Genomic DNA, 17,655 nt, shown 5'->3' with positions numbered 1-17,655 from the left:
TGAGAAAAGGATCAGCAAACTATGACGTCACAGAGCAGTGTTAAAAATGACTGCTTTAAACAAACTACAAAGTTAGAGCAATTAATCTACACACATTCCACACAAGCTCCGCTAACGAAATCTGCACTCGTGGCCCCATGCAGTGTAGTCGCTAACGCTCTCGGCTTTAGTGCGAGCAATCCCCGGTTCAATTGCCAGTGGAGGCATTCGGTCGAAAGGGAGTAACAACTTTCTCACGTCAGCCATCTTGAGTAAGTTTTTTTTTTCTGTTTTCCTCATTCACCAGGAAAATATCAGAATAGTAACTAATATACAGATCCAAGACAGTTTACTTCCTTCCCTCTCCCATTTTCCCGGATAGTGTGCTCGTCGAGGGAGGGTCTTAAAGCCATAGATGCTGGTGATGCTCAGGAATATGTATAAATAAATACACAAAATGAAATCTGCACTTCTATGGATTCTGATAAAGTACGAGGGTCACTACGAAAGTTTTGAGATACGCATTGCTGTGGCACAGTATTTGAATTCCAACAATTGCGTTCGGTAGTGGTATCCAGAGTGAAGAAGCGAAGCAAGTTTCAACTTGCCTCGCTTATCGACGTGGCCGTATCGCCTTCACTTGTTTGTTGATGTGAGCAGTATTCGGCTGTCTAGAATGGAGTTCGAAAGGGAACATTTTCGGGCAATGATCCTTTACGATTTCAAAAGTAGTTTGATCGAGACACAAAGCCTTGACTGTTTGCAGGGGGCATTTGGGGACCTTGCTCCTTCCCGTGCTACAATTTTTCGGTGGTTTGGTGAATTCAGAAGAGGCCGGACATCGCTTAAAGATGATGAGAGCTGGACATCCGGCAACAGCTGTGTCAGATGAAAACATTGCCGCTGTGGAACAAATGATTCGAGAAAATCCTCGAACAACTTTCAAGGACATTGAATCTACACTGAACATTGGATCGCCAGCAGTAACAAAAATTCTTCATGATCATCTTCGGTTCAAGGTTTCATCTCGTTGGGTGCCTCACACTTTGAACAGTAGAAGCGCATGCGTGTGGAATGGTGTGAAGAAATGCTTGCAAGATTTGATGGAGACAATTCTCGACGCGTCTCTGACATTGTTACTGGTGATGAGACTTGGATCTATCAATCTGACCCTGAAAATAAACGCCAGTCTACAGTTTGGATCTTTCCAGACGAAAATCCACCCACGAAAGTGAAGCGACTGCGAAGTGTGGAGAAGAAGATGGTCGCAACTTTCTTCTTCAAATCTGGCCGTGTTGCAACTGTTCCACTTGAAGAACAAAGGACTGTTACTGCTCAGTGGTACAGCACTGTTTGCCTAACAAAAGTGTTCCAGAAGCTTCGGGAACGGCGTCCAAGAACTGGACTGCGTGGGATCCTGCTTCATCATGACAACGCGTCCGCACACACGGCCAACATCACAATTGAGTTTTTAGAATCTACGGAGATCAAACTTATGACTCATCCGCCGTATAGCCCTGACCTGGCCCCGTGTGATTTGTTTCTGTTCCCCAGGATCAAAGATCGCATGCGTGGGAAGAGATTTTGCAGCCCTGAAGAAGCTGTAGTGGCTTACGAGAATGAACTTTCAACACTTGAAGAAAAAGACTGGCAACACTGCTTCTAAAAGTGGTTTTCGAGGATGCAAAAGTGTGTACAGTGTAATGGTGAATACTTTGAGAAAATGTAAGTGTTAAATTGATTTTAAGTATGTAAGTTATTTCACATCTCAAAATTTTCGTAGTGACCCTCGTATTCCGCAGTTGCAAAATTCGTATGCGAATTCAAAATGAATAAATAGATACCCATGATTTGAGTTCCAAATATAACACAAAATGAAACAAAATATTTTTCGAGATCTTTACTCATTATATCAAACGCATTTTAACAATCTTATTTACAATTAGAATAATTCATACAACCATTAAGTCCCTCTCATTCGTCGTGATAATTATGAACTGTAAAGAAACAAATCAATCACACTGTATATCAAATGCAACAAACATTCAAAATTCTTATATTGTGTCCGGGAATGCACCTTTTTCAACATTTAAAACAACACTTCACACGAAAACAAAGAAAACAGGCAGACAAAAATGCGTTTAATAATGAACTGAAAACATTAGTCTGCTTTCGGTTTCGTTTCTTCTTTGTAATGAAGAAATACGATGCTGAAGAGAAACACCCCAACCATCATGCTGAATGCACTGAAGTAGTACGGATACGCACTTAAAATGAAACGCTCATATTGTGTATGTTCCAAAGGACGAACTGATACCTATGGGGACAAAATAGAAAAAGAATAAATTTAATATTTCACATTATATACATCACATAACAACTAGTTTTTTTTAAATAAATGAATATCTATTTTACTTTCATTGTTGTCCAATTTAACTATCTCTATTTTACAACGAATTACTCATCTCTCAGTCAATTTTTCTTGCAATATTTTCTCAAGCAGTCCCTCTGAGAAACACCCATAGGCTTAAACCCTTTTTCAAATTAACCCATTATTTTTGTATCAATAGTGATTTTTTTTATTATTATTATTAGGAATCGTTACCAAAATTTAATCAGTATTTGCGATCACTTGTCGTTTTCAGTAAAATTGTAAGTTGCTTCTATTATTTTACTATATGTAATGACTAGCCTTTGGCTACCTGGGGACTCCGCCCCCAAACCACCGCGTTTGCTCGGCATACGGCCTCGCCCCTCTTAAGCCCATAATTCTACTGATTTTGAAGTTTCTTTTCCTTTTTCAACACTCTAAAAGATAAGATTTTGTATCCCACGAGAACGCCCATTTAAATAACATGGGAATTTCTTCATCTCTCCATTAGACGCCTTAAAAACTAAAAATATTCACTTTTGGTCATTTTTCTGTGGGTTAACCTAGAAAGGCTACAATCATGCCACATTTCATTCTATTCCTACAGGAAGTGCCTGAACATTTTGGGATGTACTAGATATCCCATATAAATAATTTAGGAATGATTTTTCAGTTTCCCATAAAACCACTCTAAATTTGGAAATTTTTATTTTTGGTGATTTACGTAGGTAACCCTAACATATAACCATACCGAATTTTAAGTTTTTATTCCAATTTCAAGTAGCTAAAACATGAGATTATAAGTATATATATATATATATATATATATATATATATACAAAAAAGCCCATTTAAATAACATGGGGAATTTCTTCATCGCCCTTTAAACGCTCAACTCTAATCAAATCAACCCACCAACAACTAAGCATATACTACTAGGTTAGTGCACTAATCACCCTACCAGGGCTCATAGTGGTCTGCTCTCTTGTAAATAGCTGAAAAGTGCCCAAAAGCACACGAAAAAGTGACAAAAATCTAATCATGCCCCTTTTTTCCTTTGTCAATTTCTCCATCACCTCTCTCTTTGTCTGTTGTGTTGTTTCATCTTTTCTTCTTTACTTCTTCTTTTTGAGCTTCTTTCTTAGGTTTTCTAAGTATGCTTTGTAGTTACGGTAAGCAGACTTAGCAGATGTAAAAAGCTTCTGAGTAAGTGGAACCGGTTCTAGCCTATTTCCGAATTTCTTCATCCCAGACATTATATTGAAGTTAGCATTGAGAGTTCTCAAAGCCATGAAATATTCAAACCACACAAACACACACACACACGCAACGTTGAGCGGAGCGTTAACTAATACGAGAGAAAACTAAAAGACTATTATGACAGAAGAAAGAATAGACACAGAAGGGTTCTCAACCCCACCTTGAGAGCTTAAGTAACCACTGTGCTTTAGAAAGAATAAAAGCTGAAGTGAGAATAAAGCTGACTCTTTCACATGTGGCAGCAAGTACTCAAGCTTTCAGAATAGTAATGAGTAACAAATTTCTGCCCTTTTCCATTTATTTTTATATTTTTCTTAGAAAACTGCCAATGCAAAATATACATCACAGGAAAAAGTTACTTTACCTACCAAAAAGTAACTTTTAGTGACAAATTTGAAAGAAATTAACTTTTAGTAACCAACTTGAAAAAAAAAAAAAAAAAAAAAAGTGACTCGCTATGAGCCCTGCCCTATTAATACCCTTTCATATATTTGAGCGGCTCGTGCGGATATAATGGTACGTCACACTTTCTAACTTTCGAGTAAACGTTGAAAGGAAGTTCAACATTTCCATACTAATCCATACAATGACACATGCGAAACAAGTTTTCCCCCCTGCCATCTGCAGGTGCATTTCCAAAATTAGACTACCTACATACTGTTCCATAGTCCAATCATAATCCATTCGACCTAGTAATTCAATTTCACCGGAATTGGCGCTTACCATTACGTTCGCCCGAGCAGGTGTGTCCAAAAGGTACTTTACAACATCAATGTCATAAAGCTCTATTATAATGAACTTAGAGAAACAAAGTAAAATTTTACAATATCACAAAAGTAAAATTTGTCTGATATATCAATTCAAATATGTTTTTAATGTAAGGTAATGAATAAATGTTTTGCTTTTCCAGGTGACAGGAACAGCAAAGTGAAAAAAGTTTTTTCTCTGTTTTTCCAGGGTGACAGGAGCATCAGAAATGAATCGAAGAATGGCCTCAGCACAGGAAAAAGCAGTGTCTGGCTTGGTTTATTGAAACGAAGTCAGGCACCCTAGTTCAGAGAAATTTCAGTACGCGATACGGGAAACCACCACCCTATGGACATCCATAAGAAAATGAAATAGGAACTTCATGGAAACCGACAGTGTGGATTTGAAGCACCATGTAGGCAGGCGAAGGAGAGGTAACGAACACATAGAGAAAATTCATAGGTTTTCCAGCGTTCATCACAGAAATCCATTACTAAAGTACCAGAAGAACTGCGAATGCCTCCTACGACAGTGCACAGGGTACTCCAAAAGTGTCTTCATCCGTTTCCTTACAGACTGCAACTGTAACAGGAAATCAAACCAGATGACAAGCCAAAACATGCTGCACTTGCTGACGACATTATTGCACGTGTAGATTGGGATAAACAATTTCTGAGACACGTTGCATTTTCAGATAAATCAACTTTTCATGAGTGCGGGAAAGTTAGTAAACATAACGTACGCATCTGGGGCTCGACCAATCCACATGCTGTAAGGGAGGTTGTGCCTGATAGTCCCGAAGTTAAATGTCTGGTACTGCATGTGAGTTGACCACCTTAAATTATTTTGACATGCTTGAATTGTACCTAATACCCTAATTGCATGACCAGCAACCTCATGTTCTATTCCATCAAGATGGTGCACCTCCACATTGGGCTTTGCCAGTGAGACATCTCCTTAACAGGATTTTCCCACAAAGTTGGATTGGAAGAGATGTTCCGATTCTCGATCCCCTGACATTACATCTCTTGAGTTTTTTCTTTTTTCTGGAGTTATGTCAAGGGCTAGCGTACCGTACGCCCATACATGTTTCTGATCTGAAGGTAAGACTACTGATTTGAAGGCTACTGAGACAGTTTACATGTTAGAACGGGTTTGGACTACGAATGGGAAAAACCGGTTTTTATAAAAACTGAAAACTCCATTTCGGTTTTCTCCAAAACAGGTTCGGTTTTCACCGAAACTGGTTTCAGTGAAAACTTTTGGAAAACACACAAAACTATTTCTGTGGAAACGGAATCGGTTTCTGGAGAACAACAAAGCACTATTCTGGTCAGAAGTAGAAACAGTTTTGAGAAAACTGAAACCGGTTTTGGAGAAAAGCGAAACCGATTTCGGCGAAAAACCGGTTTGTTTTTCTAAAACAAACAGAAAAACCGGTTTTCGTGCCCACCACTAGTTTGGAGCGAGTTGGAATATCGACTAGATACTGTACGTACCAGTAGGGGTGAGTATATAGAATTTGATTAAAGAACCAGAAAAAAAAAATCAGTTGGTGCTTCAGACAAACTTTACTTTGTTGATCTAATTCGAATTATGCGATATTGAAGTTGTAAAGTACCTTTTGAGACACCCTATATATATATCAGGTTGATAAACAGATTTGTCTCTTGACAAATGATTAGCACTACGAATCGAATATATATATATATAAATACTGATAAACCTAGACAGATTACGATTTTACTGGAAACGTCAAGTGACGACAAGCACTGATTATAGTGATAAGGGTAATTTAAAATAATATGAAGACATTGTAACAAAGGACTAAAACCTGTATTTGTCCCTAAGGATGGGTGTTCGAGGGTAGTACTCAAAATATTGAAAAAAAAATTGACTGAGGAACATTAATATATGAGTAATTCATTATATTATGATGTGTTCCATGTACTCGACAAGTAATTATCTCTATTTTACCCAAACATATTTATAATGTCACACGATCAATAAATTAGTATTACTAAGTTATCTTTCGATGATCTGCACTTTTTATGAGTTGGTTTATTTTTTTTAACAATATTCAAAATAACTATAAAACGAAATATAAAAAATTGTAATCTATGGCGACTTAAGAATCCGCATAAAACAAAGTGCCTTTAAGAACTCCATTTATTATTGCGCAATTTTATCAGCAGTCAAATTTTACGTTAGATTACAGGTAGTTAAATGCTGTAGTATCATCAAATATCAGACATTGGCCACTTAGATTAGTAGTATTTTATCCTTATTGAACCGCTATAAAGTCCAAATTTTGGTATTGTTTAAATTTTATTTGAAAATTTTAAAAATTCACCGAGATGCGACTGACTTCACAATCAAAAGATAAAAAAAAAATAATATAAAATTAAAAACAAATACCATTTTCTTATATTTTAATTCATATCTGCTAAATTATTTGGCAATACTTTCAAATTGAGTATGGTAAGTATAGCAGGCTGAAAAAGGCAATCAGATGTGCAACTACTGAATTATTCAAACTGCTATCGGAAGTAAGTATAAGTATTTGACTGTATTGACGAAGAACATGATGGAAGCGCGTATAATTAATGGGCCTATAATTAACATCTTAAATTATTATTATAATATAAAAACATTACATGAGCTCGGTCTGTTCGTGACTCGCCTGCAGAGGACGCTATCTAAATTGGAATCCCTCTCCGCCCCCTTCCCCCCCCAAAAAAAAAATCTATGCGATACTATTGGAAGGATTCAATGTCTCTTGCGGCTACGCAGAAAACTCCTGTTCAAGTGCGTCAGATGAGGCCATTAATGGTTATCTGCAAAAGTGCCTATGATAGAGGTATCATTTACGATAATGTGGGACTGTGTTCAATTTGATTCAATTCCTTATGAATCCACGTAAATTAGATGCATTCTTTTCTTCTGTAATGCGAATGGAAATGTAATCCTATAAGAAGTATTAAAATATAGAACTGAAAACATTTTTCTTTTCTTTTCATCATTCTTTTTCTTCTTCTTCTTCTTCTTATTATTATTATTATTTCTAGAGTAAAGATGACTTGCGAACTATACATATGGAATTTCGATATTTTGCTTGTACCTATTGTTGGGACTACTTCCAGAATAACTAATTCAAGAGTTTTCAAAGCTTTCCTTCTCAGGTCTCCCTCATATGCTAAGGATTTCCCACGAAGGTGGTTGTCGAAGGAATGAAACAGGTGATAATCTGTTGGCGCAAGGTCCGATAAATATGATGCATGGCGAAGTGTTTCCCAGCCAAGATGCTGAAGCGTTTCCTTCTGCCGAAATGCATGTGCACACTTTGTAACTGCGGAGAGTAGAAGTTAGCAGTGATAGTCTGACCAGGTGGAAGGAGCTCGTAATGCACCACTTGCCGACAATTCCGCCATACAGAAAGCACAACCTTTAGTGGGTGCAGAGGTGGTCTTGAGGGTTACAAGGTGACAACCAATGTCTGGTACCCTTGGGAGTGTCATAGGGGTTCCACTTTTCATCACCAGTGAGCCAGCGTTCAAAGATGTGCTCAGATGCTGGCTGAGCAAAGAAGATTGTCACTCGTTGTTCCTTGTTGGATGCTGACAATGTGAAAGGTACACACTCGCTTAATTTGTGTGACTTTTCTATTCCACGCAGGTGCAATCTGACTGCTTCAGCGGAAACATGGAACTTTTCTGCAAGTTCATTACACCATAGAACACTGTCGTCCTTGATGGCTGCTCTCAGGGCCTCGTCATTCAACACACATGATCGTTCACTCCGAGATTAATTTGGAACCCATGCCTGGTAGTGTGTTCATTTATGGCATTTTCTCCAAATACATGACATATGCGGCAGCTGATAAACCCACTTTAAAGTCATACAACGAACACACGCAAACATGCTGCTTCGATATCTCCATTTCTCTTCGACATTGCGCACATACAGAAGTTGTAGCTCATCCAATGTTCATGTATTACTAGAGGTCAATGGTCAAGCTTGGCAGGGACGTGTGTTATTTCGCTTCCTTTCTGTGAGCGCATGTTTAATGGAACGTCAAAAGTGGCAAGAATTTTTCTGATTATCTTGTATTACGTCACTTTCCTTTTGTCCACTACTTGTAAATAAATTTAACCCATTTCCGTGTACACTATACCTGTAAAATTTTGTAGATATGTAAAGTCGATGATAATATTTTCACATAATCTTTGCTTTTACTTATCGCTTAACTGTAAAATTACTTACGTGATTACCGAATATTTAGACTAGTATATTTAATTAAGCATTACTTCAACAAATGGAAGACTGGTTCAGTGCTATTTGAGACGTTTGTGGCACTTCTAACGGAGAAGTTAGAAACTATTTATCGCCTTCCAAGTAAAATAATAATAATAATAATAATAATAATAATAATAATAATAATAATAATAATAATAATAATAATAATAATAATAATAATAATGAGAAGAAGAAGAAGAAGGAGGAGGAGGAGGAGGAGGACTTTTATAAATGCATTTTTTGTGGGGTAAAATGAAATAGAAGACTAATAAGAGCATCGGACGCTCCACGTAGATTTAGTAATTCATGAATATAACCTAAATAAATCTAAAATGAATAAAGCAACTTATCTGAACATTAAATCACGCCCAATGGTTTGAGTTTTACTTCATGTATTCTATTATACTCCACCAAAATAATATTTTTCTCTTTCTCAATGCATTTTATAAAAGCATTGTGTACAAATGCTCATTTATTTATTTATTAAAAACTTATGCAGTATCCATTTCAGGGCACGAAATTTCAGGTGTAAATCTGGTAGATATATCAGAGAATTTGGTTGTCAGTTGTTAAAGTATAGGTCAAATGCCTATCGCCAAACAAATAATATTTGATCACCGACGGCGATCCGAGGATCGGAAATTTAGGGCCCTGATGTGACCAATCTTCCGAATTCCAGGCATCGGAGCGTCTAATGGCATTGAAAATAGCTACTTTGTAGACCAAATGAAGCACAAAAGGAGACTTCGTAAACTAAATAAAGCAAAGCAAAGCAAAAAAGACTTTGTACACCAACCCGCCTCTGATAAGGAACTTCACAAATCAACTTTCAGTCATATGTTAGAAAATGTAACATTTTTTATAGTGATTTACTCCTACCAAGATGCCGGTTAAGTCCAGAAATAAAAAAAATATATATATATTTATCTATTTTCCAATCTTCAGAAATTATCCAAGGCATTAATTTTTGAATATTCTGTATAAAGACAACTCAATTGTAAAGATTTCAACAGAACAAAGCTTTTATTTCTGGTCCTGAATGGAGATTGGCTTTTTTCAAAGATACAATAACATCATTAAGATTTGACATCTCAGGAACATTATATATAATATATGTAACATAATATATAACAAAACCACTGCACTTTTACTACTTCTCTGACTGTGGATTAGTGATTTATCCCTACCAAGACGCCGGTTAAGTTCAGAAATAAATAAATATATTTATCTACTTTTCAATCTTCACAAATGATCCAAGGCGTTAATTTTTGAACATTCCGTATAAAGACAACTCAATTGTAAAGACTTCAACAGAACAAAGCTTTTATTTCTGGTTCTGGATGGAGATTGGCTTGTTTTCAAAGATACAGTAACATCATTATGATTTGACATCTCAAGAGCATTATACATAATATATTAAAAAACCTTTGCACTTGGATAAATTTCAGTTCTCTTTGACTGTGTATTAAAGAACGATGTAATTAGAGCATTTCTCTTCTTTTCAACACTTTTCTGAAATGTCCTTGTGCTCTTTGCATTTCTCTTCTTTCAATGACATGACACCCAACAACATCCCTTGAGCGATTTGTGCCTCCTTCAGGTCTTCTTTTTTAAGAGCCTTCCGAAGTCTATCTGTGGCTTCACCAAGCAGAGAATTTGCAGATTCTTTGGTCTCACTATACTTCCTCCTCCTTTCACTAAGCTGGCTTCCAATTTCTTCTATGTTCTTCTTAGCACTTCTTGCATTTTCCAGTTTCTGTTCTACTTTTTTCAACTTCTTTTCCTCTTCTCTAAGTGTGGCACTTCTTTCCTGGGCTAGTCGCTGTTCCTCCAGAAACTGTTGGTAATGCTTATGAGCATTTTGACCCAAGGTAATAATCTTTAGACATTGGAACGAGATGAGGCTTGTTGTCATAAAACTTTAAGGCATCTTTCACATTCAAAATACTGTTTACGGTTCTACAAGACATCTGAATCTTTTCCTCTGTCAGAGCATTTTTTGATACGGGTTGACTGCATGAACATTTATATAGTCGTTAAGCCGTAATATTATTTTCAACTCGGAATGTTAAAGCAAAAAAGTCTACTGTAGCGAAATAAAGATTTAGAAACTGGGTTTGAGAAGTATAAATCCATACGTAAAATTCTTTTACTTTGCCGGGTTTTTAAACGTTGGCTGGACTATGATCAAATTCCATGACTTTTGAGTTAGATGAATTCTCTCACTTTCCCAGTTTACCAGGTCGATGGAAACCCTGTTGAATAAAGAGAGATGGTAACCTGTTGCAAATTCCCTTGTACTTAACAAAAAAAGGTAGAACAAACACAGAAGGGCTTCCCTGGCAACCTCCTTCTACGGAGACAGAAATCCCTCCTACACAAACACACACACACAACTGACTGTATTTATTACCTTGTATTTATGTCATTTTCTATTCATCGTTATTATTTTCTTTCAGTTAATTACTGAAATTTTCTAGTACATTGGCCCTAACCCAAACAATATAACTAAGTAAGGATTAAAAAACCTTAGTAGACTAATGTTTCAAAAATGGAGACTGATAGAGACTTTGGTCAAAAGACTCGCTCCGATGCCTGGAATTCTGAGTTTGTGATCAGCTGAGTTTGACCTCGATAACTGAGTGAAATTAATGTAAAAGCAATATCCCTGGCTTATGGAGGTACCTTGAATCCCTTTTACCATATATATATTTTAAAGGAAAATAGCAAGCATACCTGCGTGGTGCTAAATAAGTGCGTGTAACCGATTCGGTTGTAATCAACTTTAAATTGGTACACTCCGTAGACATCAGGAATCTTAAATCTTGCTTCGTAACGTCCTCCTTTCACTCTCTTCAATGTGGTACGTATAAATGGGTCAATACGCACAAATTCCAACTGAACATCATCAGCGTCGAAAGGTACCCATTTACTGTTATCTAATTTTTCTATTTCGATTGCATACACCTGAAAATAAATATATAAAAAACAACATTAATGAATTTTGTATGACATACAGAGAATATTTATACGGAAGAGAACAATATCATTAATTTCAATGTAGATAACGTTTTATTATCAAAATTAACAAGACACACAATACGAGTAACAATAATTTTAATTAGAACTACGAAAAGGTAAATAACCAAGCATAATTTACTATTTACAGAATGGTTACTCATGAACATTTTGTTCTAATCTCATTTCATCTTCCTCAAAATTCTTCTACTCTTCCAATTCAAAGTAATTACTTTTAATTCTTGATTTATCTGCAGGATTTTTTTTTTTTTTTTTTTTTTGTGTGTGTGTGTGTGTGTGTGTATGTATACATCAATAACTTACATCCAAGTCTTATCCGAAATATCTAAATTTGTATTTAACTTTGCTTTTGTAATTCTAACGAACAACATTTCAAAAACCCATTTTTCATTTTGGGACATACATTTTCAATTACTTTGGTAAACAATATGTGATACCTACTTAATTTCTAATGTTTAAGTGGCTCATAAACAGGATCATTATACTAAGTGTCTCCTTTATGTTCTTTGATTCTAACATGTTAAGATTTATGGGTCCAATGTAAAATTTGATGTTGCTCCTGAAATTCAGCGCGACCAGTAACGTACAAACTTATTTCTTATCCTGCAAGAAGGTATCAATACACAAAACGATCGCAATATAGTTTAGTTTTTGAAGTTTAGCGTTTCTTTTTTACAACCGAGACTACACAAGACGTGGATCTACTTTTAGATGGAATCCGAACCACAGCAAGTGTTCAAATTTCAGTATTCTCCTACTGGGGAAACAAGCCCGGGACTCCATGTACCAGAGGTGCACGCGGTAGCCTCTCGACCACTAGATCCCAATCGCCTTCATATAAACTAGAACACATAAAAGATAGCGAAATGCTTCCACTGGTCCATCCATTATTTATTAGTTCACAAAGAACTACTGAACATAATCTGGTATCAATTTAGTATCCACTACAATAACTTATCCTATACAAGATCCAGAATTTCAATATCATGAAGACTACAACTTATTTAATATTACAATAATGGCAATTGTCAATAAATATAATTGGATCCACACAAAGTCTATTCACATTTTTAACGTACCGTTTCCTATAACCAGAATTTTAAACCAGATTTCCTTCTAACATGCATCACACCAATGTCCTAGAACGACAATGGTGGTATTGTAAATTCTTGTTATATCTCAAGTTCCATACCACGTTTCTCATATATATCAATCGTTTTATAGATGACAAACGTATTTACTGAAGATGTGGACAACCAACCAAAATACGTAGTAGAGATACTGAATATGAAGATGCTGAAAATGAGAACTGTTGATATATCCTAATACTTTGAACAAAGGGCAAAACTGTATACTGAAACATAAATCTAACTAAATTTCAATTAGTGTACATATTAAAATACCGTTAATCTTACATTTCTCTCGCTTAGACACCCTACCTATCTCTAGCATAAAAACAACTATAAAAGCAAAAGCTTAAATTAATTATGGCGTTTATTGTCAGGAGGCCTAGTGGAAAGGCAATGGAAAAATGCTGAATTGTGTTGAAGATTCAAGAAAATTACTTCGATCCGAAAAATCGGATTCAACCAACGGACACGACTCGTCACGAATTTTACACATCAGGCAGAAGGGGACCAGTTTTCATCGAAATACTGCGTAAATAAACCCATAAACTCGAATATTTTCGCAGAACCACCCCAAATAAGTTTAATAGATAACTACATCTGTATCACAAATATGTTTAGTAGAATTCAAATACATTTATACGCTGTAAGTAGGTGTTGTAAATTATATACACAACACACTGTGTAGATCTGAAGGTTTCCGAATTACTGCCATTTTAAAATATGTAATTTACTGTTAATAATTGAAAACTTTTTTCTTTAGTTCACAGTTAGGAACAAAGTGCAATGAATTATTTTAACCATAGTAGTTTTATTTAAATATTAATTAATTTTTATTTTCTACTTTTTAGTGTATAGTATGGGCTATGCCAAGTACCTAATAATAATAATAATAATAATAATAATAATAATAATAATAATAATAATAATAATAATAATAATAATAATAATAATAATTTAATTAATAATCTCTAATGTACTATGGATAGGTATGATGGTAAATTCCCTCTCTTTCGCTCCAATTCTATTGCTTTCCTTTCCTCTCCTTACAATATATACACATATATATTCGGAATACTGACGATGAGAGATTTTATTTGATGCTCATATTATACGAAAAGTAAAACAAATGTTTAGATAAACTGCAGCTGATTTCCGCCCTACTAACATTTTATGATGTCATATATCCTATATTACATGAACTATCAACACGATTCAAACGATATTTCATTTGATTCAAACGTTTGAGCTTCACGGTAGAACTTTTATTTTATTTTAGCCAAACATATTTCTTTCTGGGCATCTCCGGCATCTATGACCTTAAGCCCATCACGTATGAGGGATGACATCCCTCAATGAACACACTACGAGGGGGGCTGGAAAATTCATGAAATCACCAACAAGAAATAAAATTTGAAACATATCATTGTAGTTATTAGAAAGGTCATATATTGTGATGAGAACCTCTCATTCTGTATATGATCATTTTATCATTGTTATTTCCTTTGTTACAGGTTCTGTAAGAAGATATGACGGAGGATCTAAGGAGATTCGAGATGAACGAGCTTCGCAGTGTCATCAAGTTTTTTGTGCTGCGAGACAAATCATCTATGGAAATTCATAAAAATTCGCAGGATACTTTGGATAACACGCTACTGGATGTACAACAGTAGCGTTTTAAGACTGGTCATCGTGAGATTGAAGATGAACCTTGCTCAGGCAGGCCTTCATGTGCAGCGTCCATGGAAAACATCGACAAACTGCATGATATGATCATGGTCGATAGGCACATATCAATCAAAAACATTGCTGCGTGTGTGGGGATGTCGCGTGAGCGTGTGGGTGTCATAATAGCAGAATATTTGGACATGCGGAAGGTCAGTGCCAAATAGAACCCAAAATGTTTGAATGCTGACCAGAAGAGAACACGGGTGCAGATGTCACATGAAATTTTGCAAAAGTTTCAAAACCCTGTTGAGTTCTTGTGCAGTCTGGTGACAGAAGATTCAGACTACTATGATCCAGAGACTAAACAGAAATCCATAGAATGGCGCCACAGTGGATCTCGACCGGAGAAGTTCCGAAGCCAAAGATCAGCTGGGAATATGCTTGCATCGGTGTTTTGGGATACGGATGGTGTCATCCTTATCAAATACCTTAAAAAGGTGAAACCATCAATGCTCTTTATTCCAGCTATTTGATTGAGCTGAAGGGAAGACTGAAGAAAAACGTCGGGGAAAAGTGAGCAGTGGTGTTCAGTTTCTCCAGGACAATGCACCCTCTTACAAGGATCATCAAACCTGCAATTGCTGGTGGATCTGGGCTTCACCTGTGCACCTCACCCACCCTATTCACCTGATCTGGCCCCCTCCGACTATCACCTCTTCCCACATTGTCAAAAAACATCTCAAAGGCAAACATTTTCCATCTGATGAGGCACTCAATGCAAAGGTGGAGGGCTGGTTTGCACAGCAGGACAACAGCTATTCGCAAGGGTTAGAAATGTTGCAACATCGTTGTGAAAAGTGTATTGAGCTTGGGGGGAAGGGATACATTGAATAGTGTATTAAAATGGTTCTTCCAGGTAAATTTCTTCTTGGTGATTTCAAGAACTTTCCAGCCTCTCCTCGTGTTCGGGAAGGGGGAAGGAACGAAGTGGACTGGGACCTGGATGTTTGGTATCATTCCAGTATTTGTCTAATGTGAATGAGGAAATCCTAAGCAAAATCACACTCAGGATGGCTGGCTTTCCGACCGAGTATCCTCACTGGGAATCGATTTAGGAGTTAGATTTCTGGGCTTTCGGCGTCTAAGGCCATTGAGCCCGTCACGTTTTGAGGGATGACGTCCCTCGGCGAGCACCTATCCGGGGAAATGGAAGGAACAAAGTATTGGGGAAGGAAGGAAGCGGCCTGGGACCTATAAGTTATTCACACCAGCAAATGCCGGGGTGGTACCTGAGGAAAATCCAGGAAAACCTCATTCAGGGTAGCTGGCCTGAAAAAGCGTTTTACACTTTTTCGACTGAGTGCCCCACCAGGAATCGAACCCAGGACCGCTCACACCGAAGGCGAGAGCGTTAGCGACTAGGCTACGCGGGGCCACTCACTGGGAATCGGAACTTCACAGTGAAATTAATGAACATGAACATGAATACATACATACCCAGAAACGGACATGCCAAACACAATATCCTCTTTTTGGCTTCGCCGTAGTCGGGTAGTTAGACAAGAACCTTAACTTGTAATACTTTACTATGTAAAGGAACTTCGCCCACCCTATACATGCATCCGTTTTGAAATTATACTTTTTCTAGCAATTGACGCCATTATCATTATCCAATGTCTTTAGTTTCTAAAGGAAGCGTTTTTATTTTTCGTCAGAAGTTTACTTGAATTTCCTCGTTTCATTGGTGTCACGAAACATTTCTCAATGTTTCGCACTATCACCCGTATTCGCCTTGTATTTCACAAACGCTTAATTAAAAATTGAATTTGATATGTGAGAAAACAGCTCACTAAAGGATTACGTGGTCCGAAGTCATATTCTATCAACATATTTTCTTCATAATAAAATCCTAAAAGATAATACAGGATATGTCATATACTGCAGAAACAGAGTTTGCCCTTGGATTCCATTCTATTCAATTCAGTCAAAAGCATTGTTCCTACCGACCTTAAACTAATTTTCCATTTATCCTTCATTCTCATTATTGTTCTATTCAAAGGTCTCTCCGCAACAGATTTCTAACCAAAACTACCTACATCCAGTGCAATCGATGGGACCCACTGATCATTTTATTATCTCTATGTAATATTCAGTGGCTTGTATCTAATGTTATGTACGCATTTTATAAAACACAGCTGAAGATTAAAAAGTACAATAATTTCGTAACTTACCACATCGTCCATAATTGTGTATGAGTGAGGAGGAGCCTTTTCACCAACTCTGTGATGTGTTACTTGCTTAACACGAATTACTCCATGTTCCTTGAATACCCATTGGCTAAGGGCAGTAGCTACTTGCTGGTTTCCTGATTTTTCGAACCTCTTTCCACCCTATGACAACACAAAAGCAACGAATATATTGTATGTAATTTGACTAACAAGTTAAATGTTTAAGTATTACACTGTAAAATCTGAGAGATTTATATCTTGGCTAAAGTTTTCTCGACTTGTTCTCTCCATAACGAAAAAATCGGTAATAAAAGAAGAAACAAAGAATACAAGGAAATAATTAAGGAAAGAGCATTTTCCATATATTTAAAATCTTACAAAAATATACGCTATAAGAGGCTTGGAACTTCAATAGTGTCAACCACATACAGTAACAACTTGAAATCCCAATCTAATCAGTTTGACTTCCAAGACAATTTTGCCTTTTTAAAATAATAGAAACTGGATTAATCCGTTACCCTGGGTTCTACAAACTCGAATTTTCAAAATGATTTTAACAGTGAATACAATGGATTTTAAAGTACATATTAACAAACAATAATAATTCATTTTTTTTTTTCAAATATTAACAAATTAAAATACAGAAATGGCACCAAAAATAGCACGAACTCTTTTCACTACAGTTTCTTACAGCGAACTGAATGCCAAAGCATATGGATGCCTAGTCACTGGGGAAACATATGCACAACGTTCGAATTCCAACTTGTTCGAGTTCTGGAGCATTCAGATTCCGGAGATAATACATTTGACATCTATGAAACTTGCACTGCCCTTTGTCGTTGTAACCAACGTTGTGTACAACTCAGTGGCAGCGACATGAGAGTGGTAGTAAACCTGCAGCACCGCCAGTTCTCTTGATGGTTTGAATACAGTGGTCTAC

At 36.6% G+C, this 17,655-nt stretch overlaps 1 protein-coding gene across 1 annotated transcript in view; it reads right to left on the bottom strand.

Annotated features, from left to right (window-relative positions):
- Window positions 1-1,864: 1,864 nt before the first annotated feature.
- Ost48 (dolichyl-diphosphooligosaccharide--protein glycosyltransferase non-catalytic subunit Ost48) overlaps window positions 1,865-17,655 on the bottom strand; it is a 36,567-nt gene continuing 20,776 nt past the window's right edge. The window contains exons 5-7 of the mRNA XM_081740237.1: window positions 16,719-16,877; window positions 11,390-11,620; window positions 1,865-2,296 (exon numbers count right to left, since the gene is read on the bottom strand). Coding sequence (XP_081596363.1) covers window positions 2,141-2,296; window positions 11,390-11,620; window positions 16,719-16,877 — 546 coding nt within the window. The 3' untranslated portion in view covers window positions 1,865-2,140. The remainder of the gene's footprint in view (window positions 2,297-11,389; window positions 11,621-16,718; window positions 16,878-17,655) is intronic.

This window comes from Thermobia domestica, chromosome 15 (assembly GCF_964235325.1).
Source record: "Thermobia domestica chromosome 15, izTheDome1.hap1.1, whole genome shotgun sequence".
In the NCBI taxonomy this organism is placed as follows: Eukaryota; Metazoa; Arthropoda; class Insecta; order Zygentoma; family Lepismatidae; genus Thermobia; species Thermobia domestica.
This window is presented reverse-complemented; position numbering and strand designations above follow the sequence as displayed.